Here is a 15,990-nt window from a genome sequence, read left to right as displayed (position 1 = left end):
GGACGACACTCCACAAAACCCTTCCTCTCCTGCGGGCTCATGTCGCCCCGAGCCTCACCTTCCTGGCGCTGCTTCTCCCTCCTTAGCGCTGCCGCCGGCCCCGCCTCAGCCGGCCGGGACGTTACCAAACAAACCCGCGCTTCCCGCGGCGCACGCGCAAGGCCGCTCCCGCCCACCGCGCGTGCGCGGGGGCCGCGCGCTGACGGAGGGGCCGGTGGCAGGTAACGGGGGGATCCCATCGCTGATCCTGATCCCGATCCCTTTCCATGGCCCCGTCCATGTCCGCAGCCCCCAGCCCTGCCACTGTCCTTGTCCTTTTTCCCTGTCCCAGCTCCCGGCCCCGCCCTCCGTCCCCATTGGCCGCCCGAGGGGCGTGTTGGGGGCGGGCGGGAGCGGCGGGCGCTGTCCCGGCACGGAGAGCGGAGCGTTCGTGTCCGGCTGTGGGTGCTGAGGAGAGAGAGGTGTGGAGAGGGGCTGACAGGGCGGGGATGGGAGATGGGCAGAGAGGAATTGTCCGAAACTGAACGCGGGTAAATGCAGCGTCCGGCTCAGGGAAAGGAATAATCCCGGCGTGCGTTAGGAAGAGCACTGCCAGCAGGAAGGGGATTCTGCCCTTCTGCTCAGCACAGCTGAGGCACATCTGGGGTGCTGTGTCCAGTTCAGGACAAGAGAGACATGGAGCTCCTGGAGTGGCTCCAGTGCTGGGTGGCAAAGATGATGGAGGGACTGGAGCATCTCCCTGAGGAGGAAAGGCTGAGGGAGCTGGGGCTGTTCAGCCTGGAGAGGAGGCACAGCTGAGAGGGGCCCTCAGCCCTGGGTGTCCCTGTGTGCAGGGAGGCTCAGAGCAGGGCCCAGGCTCTGCTCCAGGGCCCAGCAATGGCACCAGAGGAACGGGCAGGGACTGATCCCAGCAAGTTCCACCTGGACAGGAGGCAGAACTTCTTTCCTGTGCAGTGACCAAGCATTGAACAGAGACCAGAGAGGCTGTGGAGTCTCCCTCACTGGGGATATTCCAGAACTGTCTGGACACAATCCTGTGCCCTGTGCTCTGGGATGACCCTGCTTGAGCAGGGAGGAGGGACCAGATGAGCCACTGTGGTTCCTTCCAACCTGACCCATCCTGTGACCCATGCAGGGGTGTGAGCCCAGATTGCCTTCTGTCCTGGCTGCAGCATCACATCCCCACTGGGCATGAGTGCTCCTCAGGAGCTCCTCTGTGCCCCTCAGTTATAGGCATACCACACTTAGCATATATATTGAAGCAAATGTTTGGAGGGTGTTGCTGCAGTGGTACAGGTGCTTTCCTGTATCTTGTAAAGGATTTCTCATAAAGGTGTCAGGGAAGTTTGTATTTCTTGGGAGTTGTGAAAGAGATGAGAGAGTGAGGAAGTGACTGACCCTTGGAGCTAAGCTGTAAACGTTTTGTTTTTGTAAGTGCAAGGATAGGGTATGGAGAGCAGAAGCAAAGGTGTTTACAGCTTTTAGAAGTTACTGCACTCACAGACTGGTTTGAGTTGGAACGGACCTGAAAAATCATCTCATAACAACCCCTGCCATGGGCAGGGACATCTTCCACTATCCCAGGTTACTCCAAGCTCCATCCAGCCTGGCCTTGGACACTTCCAGGGATTGGGCAGCCACAGCTTCTCTGGGCAACCTGTGCCAGGGCCTCACCACCCTCACAGGGAATTGTTCACATTGTTGCCCCCCATCAGTCTCATGCACAGTGGGACAAGCTCTGCAGCTTGTATTGTCCCTGTGTTCTCACATACCGCATTTTTTTTCTCCTTTCTTTTTCTACCTATCTCTAGTTTCCATCCAGCCCAAGTTATCTTTTCCAAAGTGTATGATTATATCAGCAATTTTCTGACAGCTCACTTCCTGCAGAGTTCCTCTTTGATGTTGGATACTGGGAAGAAATTCTGTGAGGGTAGTGAGGCACTGGCACAGGTTGCTCAGAGAAGCTGAGCTGCCCCATCTCTGGAAAAGCATCACTCTTTGACATGAAGGAATTCCTAGATGAGAGAGATGTGAAGGTGAGAGGGCAGCTGGCCATGCCATCTTCATGCCTCACTCTGGCTTTTCAGTGACTGATTAATGACGGTGATGCTGAGCAACTGAAATAAGTTACACATCTCAGATGTGAATGTAGATACATTGAGGAAATGTTTTCCTTGGTTAGAGAAAAATGTAGGATTTTTCTTGAATGTAGGATTTTTCTCTTCCTGGTTGAAAGGCAAGAGGAAGGGCTGTCTGTCACATCAGTGCGTGAATGACACATTTCACTTTTCTCCTGAGGGATTGTTTGGGATTTAGCAAACTGCATGACCTCTCCATCCTCACATCTGCTGTTAGATGCATATGATAATGCAAAGTGCACATTTTTGTTTTGTCCAGCTTGTCCCACCCCGTGAGCAGAGCCATGCTGAGGGCCGGGGATGCCGTCCTGCGGCTGCGGCCGCACCGCTGCTCGCTCCTGGCCCGGCGTGCCCTGCACAGGCAGCCCCTGCACCCCGAGTGGGCTGCCCTGGCTCAGAAGCAGCTGAAAGGCAAGAACCCAAAGGATTTAATTTGGCACACCCCAGAGGGGATCGACATCAAGCCTTTATACTCCAAAAGGGACACGGAGGACTTCCCTGAGGAGCTGCCGGGGATGAAGCCCTTCACTCGAGGGCCCTACCCCACCATGTACACATACAGGCCCTGGACCATCCGCCAGTACGCTGGGTTCAGTACAGTGGAGGAGAGCAACAAGTTCTACAAGGACAACATCAAAGGTGGGGCAGCTGATCTGGGAAACAACACTGCCTTGTGAAGCAATGGGGGACATGAATTCAGTCAGTTACATGGCAAATGTGATTATTCTGCACTGTGAGTTTGGATTTCTGATAAGGTCTTCCCAGTGGCACTGTCTTTCTTTATTACTGGGAAATTGAATTGTTTGTGGAGGTGCCTTTGTTTCATTTTGCTGTGGAGAATACACGTGTTAAATGCTGGTTTTGGTTATTGCACCGTAACACATAGACATAATTTGCATCCATCCCAGAGTTCAAGCAGCTGAGATCATGGAGCTGAAGCAGAAGTGGTAATCTGGGTTAGCTGGTAGCACAGCCCAGTCACTGGTCAGAGAGGGGAATACCTGGGGACAGCAGAGTTTTGGGTTCTGCTTTCAGGTTGCAGCAACAAGAGCTCTGGCTGTCCTGTTCCCTGCTTTATATGAATAATTTTCTATTACTGCAGCTTTGCAAATAACAACATGTGTCAGTAGAGCCAGGGAACAGTCTGTGGTGTTTAGTTTGTGATAAAGAGAAGGTAACGTGACAGAGTTTATGACACTTCTGCTCCCAGCTAAGCCAAGCTGAGTTATGTGTATAAGCTCTTATACTGCCTATCTAGGTGCATTTATGACTTGTGGGTGAGCTGTTATTCAGCAGTTTTTAAAGTACAGTAAGGATTACCCTTTTGACTTTTTTCTCCCAGTTAAAAACTTCTTCATTTAAACTACTAAACCTTGAACGGATTTGGGGAGGGAACAATGTTTAACATCAAAATTTAGTTTGCCAGTCAAGCCTGAATCAGGTAAAATAGAGTTAATAAATTTAAATCCCATACTAATACAAGTCTGTTCAACACCTCTAACTATCCTTCTTTGTTGTTTTTTGGGTTTTTTCTTTTCTTTTTCATGTAGCTGGCCAGCAGGGGTTATCAGTTGCTTTTGATTTAGCCACCCACCGTGGTTATGATTCAGACAATCCCCGAGTTCGAGGAGACGTTGGAATGGCTGGAGTTGCCATCGACACAGTGGAAGACACCAAAATCCTTTTCGATGGAATTCCTTTGGAGAAAATGTCAGTTTCCATGACAATGAATGGGGCAGTCATTCCTGTGCTGGCTACATTCATTGTGACTGGGGAAGAGCAGGGAGTGCCTCAGGCCAAGCTGACAGGGACAATCCAGAATGACATCCTGAAGGAGTTCATGGTCAGAAATACCTACATTTTCCCTCCAGAGCCATCCATGAGGATCATTGCTGACATCTTCCAGTACACCTCAAAGGTATTCATTGTTTAAATGTATAACTTCTATTATTAAGTGTTTATGAGTCACTTTGGAGAACAAAGAAAAGATTGGAAGACATGTCATAGAGAAGAGTAATATGGTTGTGGAAAGGCCCAGTAAAAGTTGAGATCCAACATAATTTAAAATATAAATTTGAAGTTTGAGTCAAACTTCAAATTTCAAGCACCACGACTCAAACACATCTTCGTAGAGATGGGTTGTATTTGCAGTCAACAAGGAAGTCAGAGAATGGGCTGGAGACAGGCTGAGAAAGCTGGGGGTGTTCAGCCTGGGGAAGGCTCCAGGAAAACCTCATTGTATCATGTACCTAAGGGAAGTTTATAAAATAGATTGAGAGTAAACTTTTACACCAATAGTGACAACTTTCTTCCCTGTTGAGGGTGGGGAGACCTTGGCACAGGTTGCCCGGAGAAGCTGTGGCTGCCCCATCCCTGAAGTGTCCAAGGCCAGGTTGGAGGGGCTTGGAGCAATCTGGGATAGTGGAAAATGTCCCTGCCCATGGCAGGGGGTGTTGGAACCAGATGACCTTTAACTCCCTTCTAGCTCAAACCATTCTGTGATTCTGTGTTAATGTGATAGAACAAGTATTTGATCCTCTCTTCTGCTGTTATATCCTGTTGTATCTCTTTTTTTTTTTTCAGTATATGCCAAAATTTAATTCCATTTCCATCAGTGGGTACCACATGCAAGAGGCAGGAGCTGATGCCATCCTGGAATTAGCTTATACCATAGCAGATGGCTTGGAGTACTGCAGAACTGGCCTTAAAGCTGGCCTCACTATTGATGAATTTGCACCTAGGTGAGCTCAAGAAATTTGATAGTATAAAACTCACTTTTGGTAAAACCTCTATAGAGTTTAATATCAAATTGAGTATCTTTACACATATAAGCAAGGAGGAACATTCCCATCATCTGACATTAATCAGAGACCTTGCTGTCAGGCTTCTCCATTACCGATCCAGAGTTACCTGAATGATTCAATGTTATATTCTATTCATGTTCTCCTATTACAGGCTCTCTTTCTTCTGGGGAATTGGCATGAACTTCTATATGGAAATAGCAAAGATGAGAGCTGGGAGGCGGCTGTGGGCTCACTTGATTGAGAAAATGTTTAAGCCCAAGAATTCCAAATCTCTTCTGCTGAGAGCTCATTGTCAGACTTCGGGCTGGTCACTCACTGAGCAGGTTAGAAATTGGACTCTCATCAACCTCCTTACTTAAAGGTGTTCTTATGGTGTGTGTGTTAAAGGGGGCTGCTGGTGTTACTCACAAAGGTGCAGCACTGTCCTCTCACTCTGACAAATGCACACACTGGCACGGGATACACCTTTATGTCAGTTCAGGACTCAGAGGATGAAGCTCTCTTATGATTTGTCTGGTGAGTTATCCTTCCAAAATGCAGTTCAGTCAGCAAGTAGAGGAACTTTTTTTTCTCAGCATCACTGGCTTGAGAATTCATTTCAGCAGCCAAGGGAGTCTTTCACACCACTGACACTCAGTGCTGAAGAGAGAAGTAATGGTTACAGCTCATCTGATCCTTTGAAACTGGGTGCACTCTCTGCTCCTCCTGCTGATTTACCTTGCAGCAAGGAGATCAATCATTGGAGTGCACACAGTTTCCCAGGTGAGGTCAGAGCTGGGTCCTAGCTCTGATCCCAAGGCCTGCTGCTCAATCAAAGTCATGTAATAGGAGTTATTTTTAGGTTGTGATTTTAAGTATTGACTTCCTTGCCTTGGTTTTTTTGTTGGGTTGTTTGTTTTTTTTTAAGTAAATGTAATGTTTACTTACATTACAACAACACAGTAAAACTAAAACAATGGAATTTTCTGAACAGTGACTTTTGTGGGTCCTCCAATTAAAAGTATTGTGGGGGTGCAAAAATGTTATTCTTACCAAAACTATATTCAATTGTCTTGCAGTGTCCACTGTAAATATATTTCTGGCTAGATCATAACTCTTTGCCTAAACAAAGTGGTTTATCTTAGTATAGCTTTTCAGTGTGCAGTATTTTGTCCTTGTAGGTTTCAGAGGGCATATATATTTAACATGCCTTTAGATAGGTATCTACCCATAAATTATGTTTTACATTCTCACCTATCCAAATCACATGTGATGCTGTCATGAATGAAAATATTTAAGCACATTTAATTCCAAAACACATCTTGACTAGTAATTTGTCTGACACATGCACTGTTCACTGCTTCAAGAATTCTGGATTTTGATTTGTTACTGTGAGCAGTTTACTGGCACAGTGATCATTTTGGCTTTCTTTATGGATTAATCTCTTTGTTAGGATATCGACAAGTGATAAATCAGTTTGATTTGGGTTTTTTTCAGCTTTTGTTCTGATTATAGCATTTCAGTGGGGAATTTTGTATTTGTTTCTTTGCAATAATGACTAACCTGCCTCAGCCCCACGGCAGAACCGCTGAGCTTCAGAGGTCCCCTTTTCCTTGCAGGATCCCTTCAACAATGTCATCCGCACCACCATCGAAGCCATGGCCGCGGTGTTCGGGGGGACGCAGTCTCTGCACACCAACTCCTACGATGAAGCCCTGGGGCTGCCCACAGTGAAGAGTGCTCGCATTGCCCGCAACACACAGATCATAATCCAGGAGGAATCAGGGATTCCCAAAGTGGCAGATCCCTGGGGGGGATCTTACCTCATGGAGTGCCTCACCAACGAAGTCTATGAAGCTGCTTTAAAGGTCAGTTTGCAAAACCTTCTCTGGGAAAACTGTAGGGATAGGAGTTTTGAGAAATGTCTTTCTAAGGGAAAGACTTCTAATGTTCTCTTCTTTGTTTGATAAATTGGTAACTTCTAATCAAGGAATTATTTTACACTTCAGTGATGTCTTTGTAAATAAACTTTGCAAAATACAGTTTAGAGCACAAAACTGTATAAAAAAAGTATAATGAAAATGTGAGTGGTAGCACAAGTACAAAGCTCAATTTTTAAACCTTGCTCCTACTCAGTATCTCAATCCTCTTCATGTCTCAGCTTATTGAGGAGATAGAAGAAATGGGTGGAATGGCCAAAGCTGTTGCTGAGGGGATCCCCAAACTTCGTATTGAAGAGTGTGCAGCCCGGAGACAAGCCAGGATTGACTCTGGTAAGAGCAGGGGGATGAAAGAAGGGCAAACTGCCAATAGAATACTTCAGTATAAAGGTTTTTTACTCACATGTTCATTGTGGTTTTTTATTTCTCAGTTTAGGAGTAGCAGATTATGAGTGCTAGAATGAATGGTGATGGTTTTATGTCAGTGAAAGCTCTGGAAAGAGACAGGGTGTACAAAATACAGTACCAGTCTTGCTTGACATGTTCAAGATTAGATTAGGCAAAGCAGTAGAAACACCATTTTAAAAGTGTGTTTGGAGCCTTCAGTAGTGAGTGGCTTGATTTCTTATAGGAGCTTTAAGCTGTGATTCCTGAGTTTAAAAGCAGAAATGCCACCAGATGGCGATACTCACCGTAGCTGGCCAAATTCCTGGGTTTTCTGGAGAGCTGCCCATTTTTCCTGAATGGTCAAATCATAGCAGAGGATGATACAGCTCCTTGTTTGCTGTACATATGTGTATATACTTATAGAGTCAGTATTTGTGGAGATATTTATACATGTCTGCTTAAAACTCTATTCCACTTTTTTGTAATCTGCATTCCAGTAGTAATCCAGGAACAGAAACTAGGGATAACTCAAACACGAAAGGACTTACATGGACTTCTTTGTATGGAGGATAAATTTGAAGCAGATCTTAATTAAGACCAATAAAGAATAATCAGTAAAGTTCTATGTTTTCTCTCATAAGGTAAATTACTTCATGTTGCTTCAAAGAGTGTATTAATGTTATCAGGCACTACAAATAAAAATATCTGATAAGTCCATAATGATTCAAACCTAAAATATAATTTTCCAACATGATAAATTAACTTTTATGCACATGGAGTAGTTTTAGGTAGGAACTTCACTTTCTTATCTGTTAAATCAGAAAAGTAAATGCAGAGCAGGAGACCAGCACTTCTGCTTAGTTCTGTCAGACACACTTATGTCAGCTTAAAAAGAGAAAAATAGCTAATCTATTTTAGGGACTCATTACTAAATCAGTTTGCAAGATAAATATTGTTCTATTTCATTTTTTTTCTGCTGCAGTATTCACTGAGTTGAATGTTCATGCATGTAGTCTTTTATCATAAAATCTGGAAAATACAGACTTAAATCCATTCTATAAGAGCAGATTTTACATATTTGAAATGTATGTGGTTATATAAGCAAAGCAATGCATAATAATGCTCAAAATCTTCTTGTCCTGCTAACATTGTGTCTTTTCACAGTAGTTTGCAAATGTGTTCTGAGTTTCTGGTGTTTCCACTGGAAATAGGGTCTGAAGTTATTGTTGGAGTGAACAAGCACCAGCTAGAGAAAGAGGAGGCAGTGGAAGTTCTGGCCATTGATAACTCTGTAGTCCGTGCCAAGCAGATTGAGAAAATCAACAAGGTGAGAACAACCTTCTTGGAAATGAATCTTACTGTAATTCCAGACAGAGACTGAGTAAAGGCAGCTTGCCAGAAGTTTACCTTCCAGTTTCTGAGAGTCCACTCTGGTCTTTAGTGGAGAAACTGGGATATATATCTGTATGTCCAACCTTTAAAAATTGAAAGCTTTACGTGTTCTGAAAATGTGATAGAAGCCATCTATGCAATGTTTTGCTCTAAAAGCCTGTGGCATTGCTTAATCACTCACTGTTAGGGGCTTCTTGTCAAGTGCTGCTGAGGGTTACAGAACCAGAAATCAACATCCCTTTCATAATCAGTGAAAACATAGATAAAATTGGTTTAGGGTTATGTTATGGACTTGTACACATTTTGAGGTCTGAGCTGCCTTTTGACTTCTAATATCATTGAAATAGGAAGTGGATATTGACAATTCCACATCCAGAATAAAATATTTGAAATTAGTCTTCCACACTTGACTTCCCATTTCACTTTGTGGTTTCTTTGAACTGAATGTCTCTCTCCTGCACCTTAGGTGAAAGCCAGCAGAGACCAAGCAGCAGCCCAGCAGTCCCTGGCTGCTCTCACACAATGTGCTGCCACTGGGGAAGGCAACTTACTTGCTCTGGCAGTGGAAGCAGCACGTGCCAGGTACTGGGGGTGGGGTTGGACAGCCCGTTCTTATTTAAAATTTGATGGTTCATTTTCACCTTTTGACTTTTCTTGGGCATAGGGTCAGCAAGATTGGAGTTTTGGGGTTTTTCTTTAGAGGTGGAAGTAAATAATGGCTGCAGTTTCAAATTATAAGACACGCTGTTATTATATTACAACTCCTTAAGGAGTTGTAATATAATAATCAATGCTTTGATTTCTCACAAGGAACACTACTGATATAAAGAATCTGATATGAAATGAGGCTGTTTGTACACATTCTGCTGTTTACAAGTCATATTCTTACCAGTTCCAGGACATAATTGAGTTTCTCTGTCACTCAGCTGTTTCATGGGTGAAGGAGTTTAAGAAGTGTCTGAGATGTGAAAATGGATATTCACAGTCTTATCATGCTCTGTTGCTTCCTCTCTCCTTGCACCACAGATTGGTGTGAAAACATTTTTTGGCTGAAGGAGAAATCAGTTTGCTTAGTCAGGCAAAGTTGTAAGAAATGTATTTGAGCAGTGAGTCATCCTTAGTGTCCAGTGGAACAGTTCCTTTTTTCAGCCAAAGTGCTTTTGAGGCTGTTTTCTTTCCTGCTTCAAGGTCAGCATCAGTCTCTAGAATAGATCCTATGCATCTGTTCCTTAATTAACTAAATGGCCCAAATATGAGCAAACCAAATTCCCTCCTTATTGGGGTGCTGCTCTGTTTTACTGTCATGTCTCCAATTCCTTCATTCCCATTCCTGGAATACCTAATAACTTTATTTTAAATTTATTTAACCACAGCCTGTCAGGAATCTCCAACAGTATGTCTACATCTGTCTTTGAACTGGGGAGGTCACAGGAGGGCAGTGTGGGATTTACAAGGGATTCATATCTTCTGTAGCAAAATTAACCAGTTAACTCCTAGTTTCTCTCCTTGGTGACCTCATTTTTGTTAATTGTAAAAACATTAATAGACTGGAGATTCACTTTGTAAGTTCCAAAGAGAACCTAATTCTGCCCCAAAATTATATATGGGATGTGACCCCAGAAAGAAACTGTTGTGGCATCTGATACAGAGTTTGAAGGAGGATTGTGAGCTCTGGGAACATGTACAGGGAGCCTTCCTGTTGGGGGCAACATGGGAAAAGGTTTCAAACTTAATACATTCCCCCTTCACAAGCAGCAAACAAAACTTGTAACTTACACATAAATAAATTTCCCAGATTCTTCTGCATCTAGTCAGTAAAGGAGCTGTGTCAGGAGTAGAGAAGAATAAACACTAAAATAAAAGCATCAAGGGAAAGGTAAATAGATGTTAAAATGTTAAGTTTCATCTCTTCTGTGTGTTCTTCCCTTTTTTGTCCCCTCTTGATTTATATTTTGTATTTTGGCATGAATCCCAAAGCAGGATCTTTCAGGCTGAGCCCCGCCCCCCCAAAAAAATCTCCATCCAGAAAATCTGATTTAATTTTCTGAATCATCTTGCCATTCCCCATTGCCTTGCCAATTGTAAATCAATTCTCACATGAGCAATAAAGTATTTTCTTAAAAATGCCTGTGCATGTTCTGTCAGTGGGTGGCAGTAGGGTGAGCTGGATTTTCAGAGTGGCAGCACTGAAAGGGAAACCAATGTAAGTAAATTTGTCCAGCAGCAAGGCAAATGGCTGGGCCAGTGCAGCAGTGTCTGTGTCCTGTTTTCATTTCCACCTGCTGATAAGAGGAATGGTTTTTGTCTGTCTCAGGTGCACTGTGGGGGAGATAACAGATGCCATGAAGAAGGTGTTCGGGGAGCACAAAGCCAGCGACCGCATGGTGAGCGGGGCTTATCGCCAGGAGTTTGGGGAGAGTGATGAAATCCTTCATGCCATCAAGAGGTGAGAACTCTTCCCAGGTAGCCAAACACGTAATAGCCTCACATTTAACCCAGGAGCTTCATGTGCTACTGACTGTGCCATAAAAAAACATTTCCCAGACCTGGGTGACATCCCTGGGGAATCCCTGGACCTGCAAAAGCACTCTCATAAGCAGGAAAGTAGAATGACAAGGACTAAGTACAATAAGACAAAGTCAAAATTTAATTAATTTTGAAATTGTATTTGCTTGCAAACAACATTCACTGAGGTGAAGTTATGATTTGAGAGTTTTGTTCAAATAGTCTATGCAGCCACAGGATTAAGGAGCTGAGAAACATTGCCTGAAATCCCTGTACATTGTGTTGCTTCTTTTAAAGGCTGTGTAATAGTCATCTTTAAAATAATTCCAGCAGTTCATACTACAAAACCTTGTTTTGATCTACCCATAAATTGTTCCTGCAATTTCACTCTTACTGTTGCTAAAATTGTTGCTAAAATCTGTCTGGATATCCACATACAGCCTCCAGTCTTTGGGTATTACTCATACCCCGATGGAGAAGGCATCCCTAGATGTTGGTATGTGTGAAAACAGTTGCCTTTTGGGTCTTTTCTCAGCTTCTGCCTTTACTGCTGCCCTCAGGGGTACAGAGCCTGAATTGCTGCTGTGGGAGATGATGCAGCACAAATCAGTCCCTGCTGTGTTGGGGTTTACCCATTTTAGAGCTCTGGCTCTCCTGAAAGGGAATTACTGATGGCTTTGCAGTGGTGATGATTAGACTGACTTGAAATTAGTTGTGCTAGGAAATGTCACCATTGTTCTTTTATTTTAACTATTTAAATTTAACTATTTTTAATTATGCTTTTATGTGAAAGAGAACTGAACTAACCCCTTGAAAATCAAGATGTAGCTCCCTTTCTTACATAGAATCATGGAATCATTTAGGTTGGAAAAGACTTTCAAGATCAGCCTGTAACCACAGACAGATGCTGATGGTACTTGAATAATGAGCAGTACAATGACAGGTGAGGCTCTGATTACAGAGCAGCATCAATACAACAGAAATATGAACTGCCAGTATCCAAAAAAGAGAGGCATTGGAATGAATGCACAGAATAGGAAATAAAATAATCCTTCCATGGACAGATTTTTACCCAGTAGAATTATAATGCACAATGTGATATACAGGACCCATCTCTGTGCAAGTACTTTTGAAATAATAGGTCATAATTATTCTTAAAAACTAAAAAATGTGTTTTGGTGAGTTGTAATTCATCTTGTTAAACCCTCAGAGAATTGAGTATTTTACCTGTTAGAAAGCAAAAGAATAGGGGAAGATTTTTTTAAATAAAGAATATTTTATTTTTGAGGCTGCTAAGTACAAGAAGTGAGTTAATAATAACAGAACATGAATATTACCATAGTGTGCAGACTGCACAGCCAAACCATGACTTAAAAGATCTTTTTATTTTATTAAATTATGCTACGCTTGCAGCAAATGGGTTTTTTTTATGTGTGGAAATACTTCCAAGGATTCTCAGTGATTTGCCCTGACAGATTGTGTGTTTCCCACCAGAGTGGACAAGTTCATGGACCGTGAGGGCCGCAGGCCTCGTATCCTCGTTGCCAAGATGGGCCAGGATGGCCACGACAGAGGGGCCAAAGTCATCGCTACCGGGTTCGCTGACATCGGCTTCGACGTGGACATAGGGCCCCTCTTCCAGGTAGGGCTGAGCAGCACCCAGAGCATTCATTCATTCATTCATTGCCTTTGCATCCCTTCTCCCCGGGGGCGTGCTCAGCCCCCGTGGCTGTGTCCCATGCCCTGCCCCACCGCTGTCGCACACAGACCCCGCGGGAGGTGGCGCAGCAGGCCGTGGATGCAGACGTGCACTGCGTCGGGGTGAGCACGCTCGCCGCGGGGCACAAAACCCTGGTGCCTGAACTCATCAAGGAGCTCAATGCCCTGGGCCGGCCCGACATCCTGGTCATGTGTGGAGGAGTCATCCCCCCCCAGGTATGGGCAGCATCCGAATTGCTGCTGGCATAGCCCAGGGTGAGGAAGCAAAAAGGACCTTTGCACAATGTCCACAGATGTTTTATTCAGCCGAGGCGAGACGATCCGGTCCCAGCACCCTCTCTGCACCCGCACTTTCTCTCTACCGGGCCCTAGGGGCTGGCCCTGGTCTCGGGGCAGTGCAAAGCTGAGGGCCAATCAGGGAATGGGGGGGAGTGGCTCAGGGACATGGGAACAGACATAGGAACAGGGGAAGGAGCCAATGGGGTCTAACAGCTTTTTGAGGGAAGCTTCTTGTGGCTCCCTAGACCAGGGAATGCCCCCCCAGGGTCTCCACACATTTCCATCAAGCTAAGAGATTGATTTATCTCTGTCTGAGCTGGTGTGCTGTTTCCTGTGTTCTCTAATGTCAGAGCACTGAAGGCTCCTCTGGACAGTCAGCAGGACCAGCACAGCTCTGTAAGGTGGGATCCCCTGATCTGATTTTCTGTACACCATGCCCTGGTGTAACTTAGAGTGTTTGTGGGATGGAATATGGAGCTGTGTTGTGAAAAGATGAGCTTCAGGGAGATGTTCTTTAAGCTCTGTTGTTTCACATCAGCAGTCCTTGCTGGCCACCAGTCTGGATTCTGTCTTAAGAGACTTTTTCACTTCCAGCAATGGTTGGGAATAGCCACAGCCAGTGACTAAAGCCCCTGGCAGGTCCCATCACCCCTAGACTGCACATCTCACTCACTTTTCAGCCTCTCCTCACCTTCCCCATCATCAGGCAGGTGTTGCCTTTCATTCCTTCTGCTTTCTCCTAAACTGTTGAGCAGTTTGTTGAATTCCCTGGCAGTCAGATCTTTGCTTTCATCTTTAAGTTTTCCTTAGCTCATGCACAATTTGCCTGTCTCCATCACCTTACAGCCATTCTCTGTCTATAGTGATCCAAGCTGATTTTGCACATAAAACTCCTGTTATTCCCTTTTTCCACACCTCTCCCTTTTCTAGGCAATCAAGTAACTATTTGGGAATGACTGAATTATAAACTGAACAAACAAAACTCACAGTATTTTTCTAGGAGAAAAATGTGAGATACTGTCTGTCCAGTATCTCTCAATGGGATGCTACTATTCTATGGTTGGTAAAGGTGTAATATATCCTATGTAGAAGAAAGAGAGAATACAGAACTGCTTCCCAAGTCCTTTTGAAATTTCAGGACAGTCATAAAATTCGATTAACTCTAGATTGCAAGAGACCACTGGCAGTCATCTGCTCCAAGCCCTTGTTTAAAGTAATATTTTCAAAGTTAGATCAAATTTAGGTTGTGTTGTTCAGACTCATATAGAGTTGACTTTTGAATACTTTCCAAGGATTGCCATTAGTCTGATTCTAAATGAATATACAAACCCTTTCCTATTGATATTTTTTAGTATTTTTTTTCTACCTTCTAACTTCCACCCATTTCCTTGAAGCTGTGCTGCCTCTCTCTGGGACTTGTTGCTTTCTCAGGCCCAGCATAGAGGACAGAGCATGCACCAGTTATAAATTAATTACCCATTTTCTGTTCACTATTAACTATAATCTTAAATCTCTTTTCCAACAGGATTATGACTTCCTGTACGAAGCTGGTGTTTCCAATGTGTTTGGTCCGGGCACTCGTATTCCAAAAGCAGCAGTGCAGGTGTTGGATGACATTGAGAAGTGCCTGGAGAAGAGGCAGCAATCCATGTGACTCTGAAAGTCACAACTCAGCAGCCTTACACTGACCACCTGATTGTCAGCAAGGGATGGCCAACCACAAACCTCTGCTCCCACTGCCCCCTGGCCTCGTGTTTTGTGCTTTCTAAGAAAGTTCTAAACTCTCTGCTTGTTCTATTTGAGGATTATTTATATAGGTACCCACAAGAAAATTTATCTCTAGAACTATGATTTCAGGAAGTGAAGGGAATTCAAATAAGTGTGTTTGGGGTTTTTTTTCCAGATATACTGATAAATAAAATAACAGCTTTTGCCTGATCTCTTTTGCATGCAGAAAACATGTTTTGAGTTTTTTTGGCAGTTATAGTGGATCTAGAAGTCTTCAGGCAGGATCACTGATTCAGCAGAGATGGGATTGAACCCAGCAGCACTTTGGTTTGAGAAATGGTGGCTTCTCAGGGGAGGGCAGTGATGGGAACAGAGCACAGTGCACAGCTGCTCCTATACAGGCTACTGCCATCTACACCATTTGTATCTTACTCAGCCATGAAATTCAAAAATGATGGTTTATCTACCTATAGTTTTGTTAAGAGTGTTACATTATAGCTGCCCCATCCCTGGAAGTGTTCAAGGCCAGGTTGGATGGGGCTTGCAGCAACCTGGGATTGTGGAAGGCAGTTGGAACAAGATGATCTTTCAGGTCCCTTCCAACCCAAACCACTCTCTGATTCTGTGTTTCTGTGATTTTATGAAGTTGTTCATCAAACAACTTGTGTTTTACATTCATGAGCAGCAAAACTGTATCTGTTATGTGGATGAGAGAAGAACCCAAGACAAAGTTTAGGTTGCACAATATTACTGGCAAAATAATGGGGTGGAATCCAAGCCTTTGCAGTGTTATCCTTGTGCTCTAACTTGTGGAATAATGACCTCTCTCAAATAATTGATCTTTGTTCTGAAGTGAGTCACATTTAATTTTATAGATGGAAAATTGACCATTAACAGAAATTTTCTATAAAAAATCTGTAAGTTATTCCTATGCCTCAATATCCAAACACTGCCTAGAAGTTTTTCAGTGTAAGGCACTGAAATTGAACTTATTTTAATACAAATCAGAGTTCTAGTGGTATTATCTGACTTTATAGTTAGCTCCGTAGGGAGCTCCATTTGTCCTCAATGGAAAGAAAGAAGGCAAAGGTGGCTGGCTCAGGTTGAGTGTCTGCATTA

General features: G+C 44.0%; 1 protein-coding gene across 2 annotated transcripts; it reads left to right on the top strand.

Moving 5' to 3' along the window:
* The first annotated feature begins 121 nt into the window (after positions 1–121).
* Positions 122–15,081, top strand: MMUT (methylmalonyl-CoA mutase). Of its 2 annotated transcripts, none has more exons than XM_071447302.1 (13): positions 122–221; positions 2,398–2,777; positions 3,689–4,056; positions 4,722–4,879; positions 5,094–5,265; positions 6,541–6,789; positions 7,083–7,194; positions 8,460–8,575; positions 9,107–9,222; positions 10,955–11,086; positions 12,640–12,787; positions 12,913–13,080; positions 14,669–15,081. In XM_071447302.1, the coding sequence occupies exons 2-13, from the start codon at positions 2,423–2,425 to the stop codon at positions 14,795–14,797; spliced, it is 2,223 nt and encodes a 740-aa protein (XP_071303403.1). In that variant the 5' UTR covers positions 122–221; positions 2,398–2,422; the 3' UTR covers positions 14,798–15,081. The 2 variants fall into 2 exon arrangements, with proteins under 2 accessions (XP_071303403.1, XP_071303410.1); XM_071447309.1 differs by lacking the exon at positions 122–221 and adding an exon at positions 330–461.
* The last annotated feature ends 909 nt before the right edge of the window (positions 15,082–15,990 follow it).

Source organism: Agelaius tricolor, unplaced genomic scaffold, assembly GCF_023055355.1.
Source record: "Agelaius tricolor isolate 1412-34295 unplaced genomic scaffold, bAgeTri1.0.p SCAF_1, whole genome shotgun sequence".
Taxonomy (NCBI): Eukaryota; Metazoa; Chordata; class Aves; order Passeriformes; family Icteridae; genus Agelaius; species Agelaius tricolor.
Note: the sequence above shows the minus strand (reverse complement) of the source record. Positions and strands in the feature narration are given on the sequence as shown.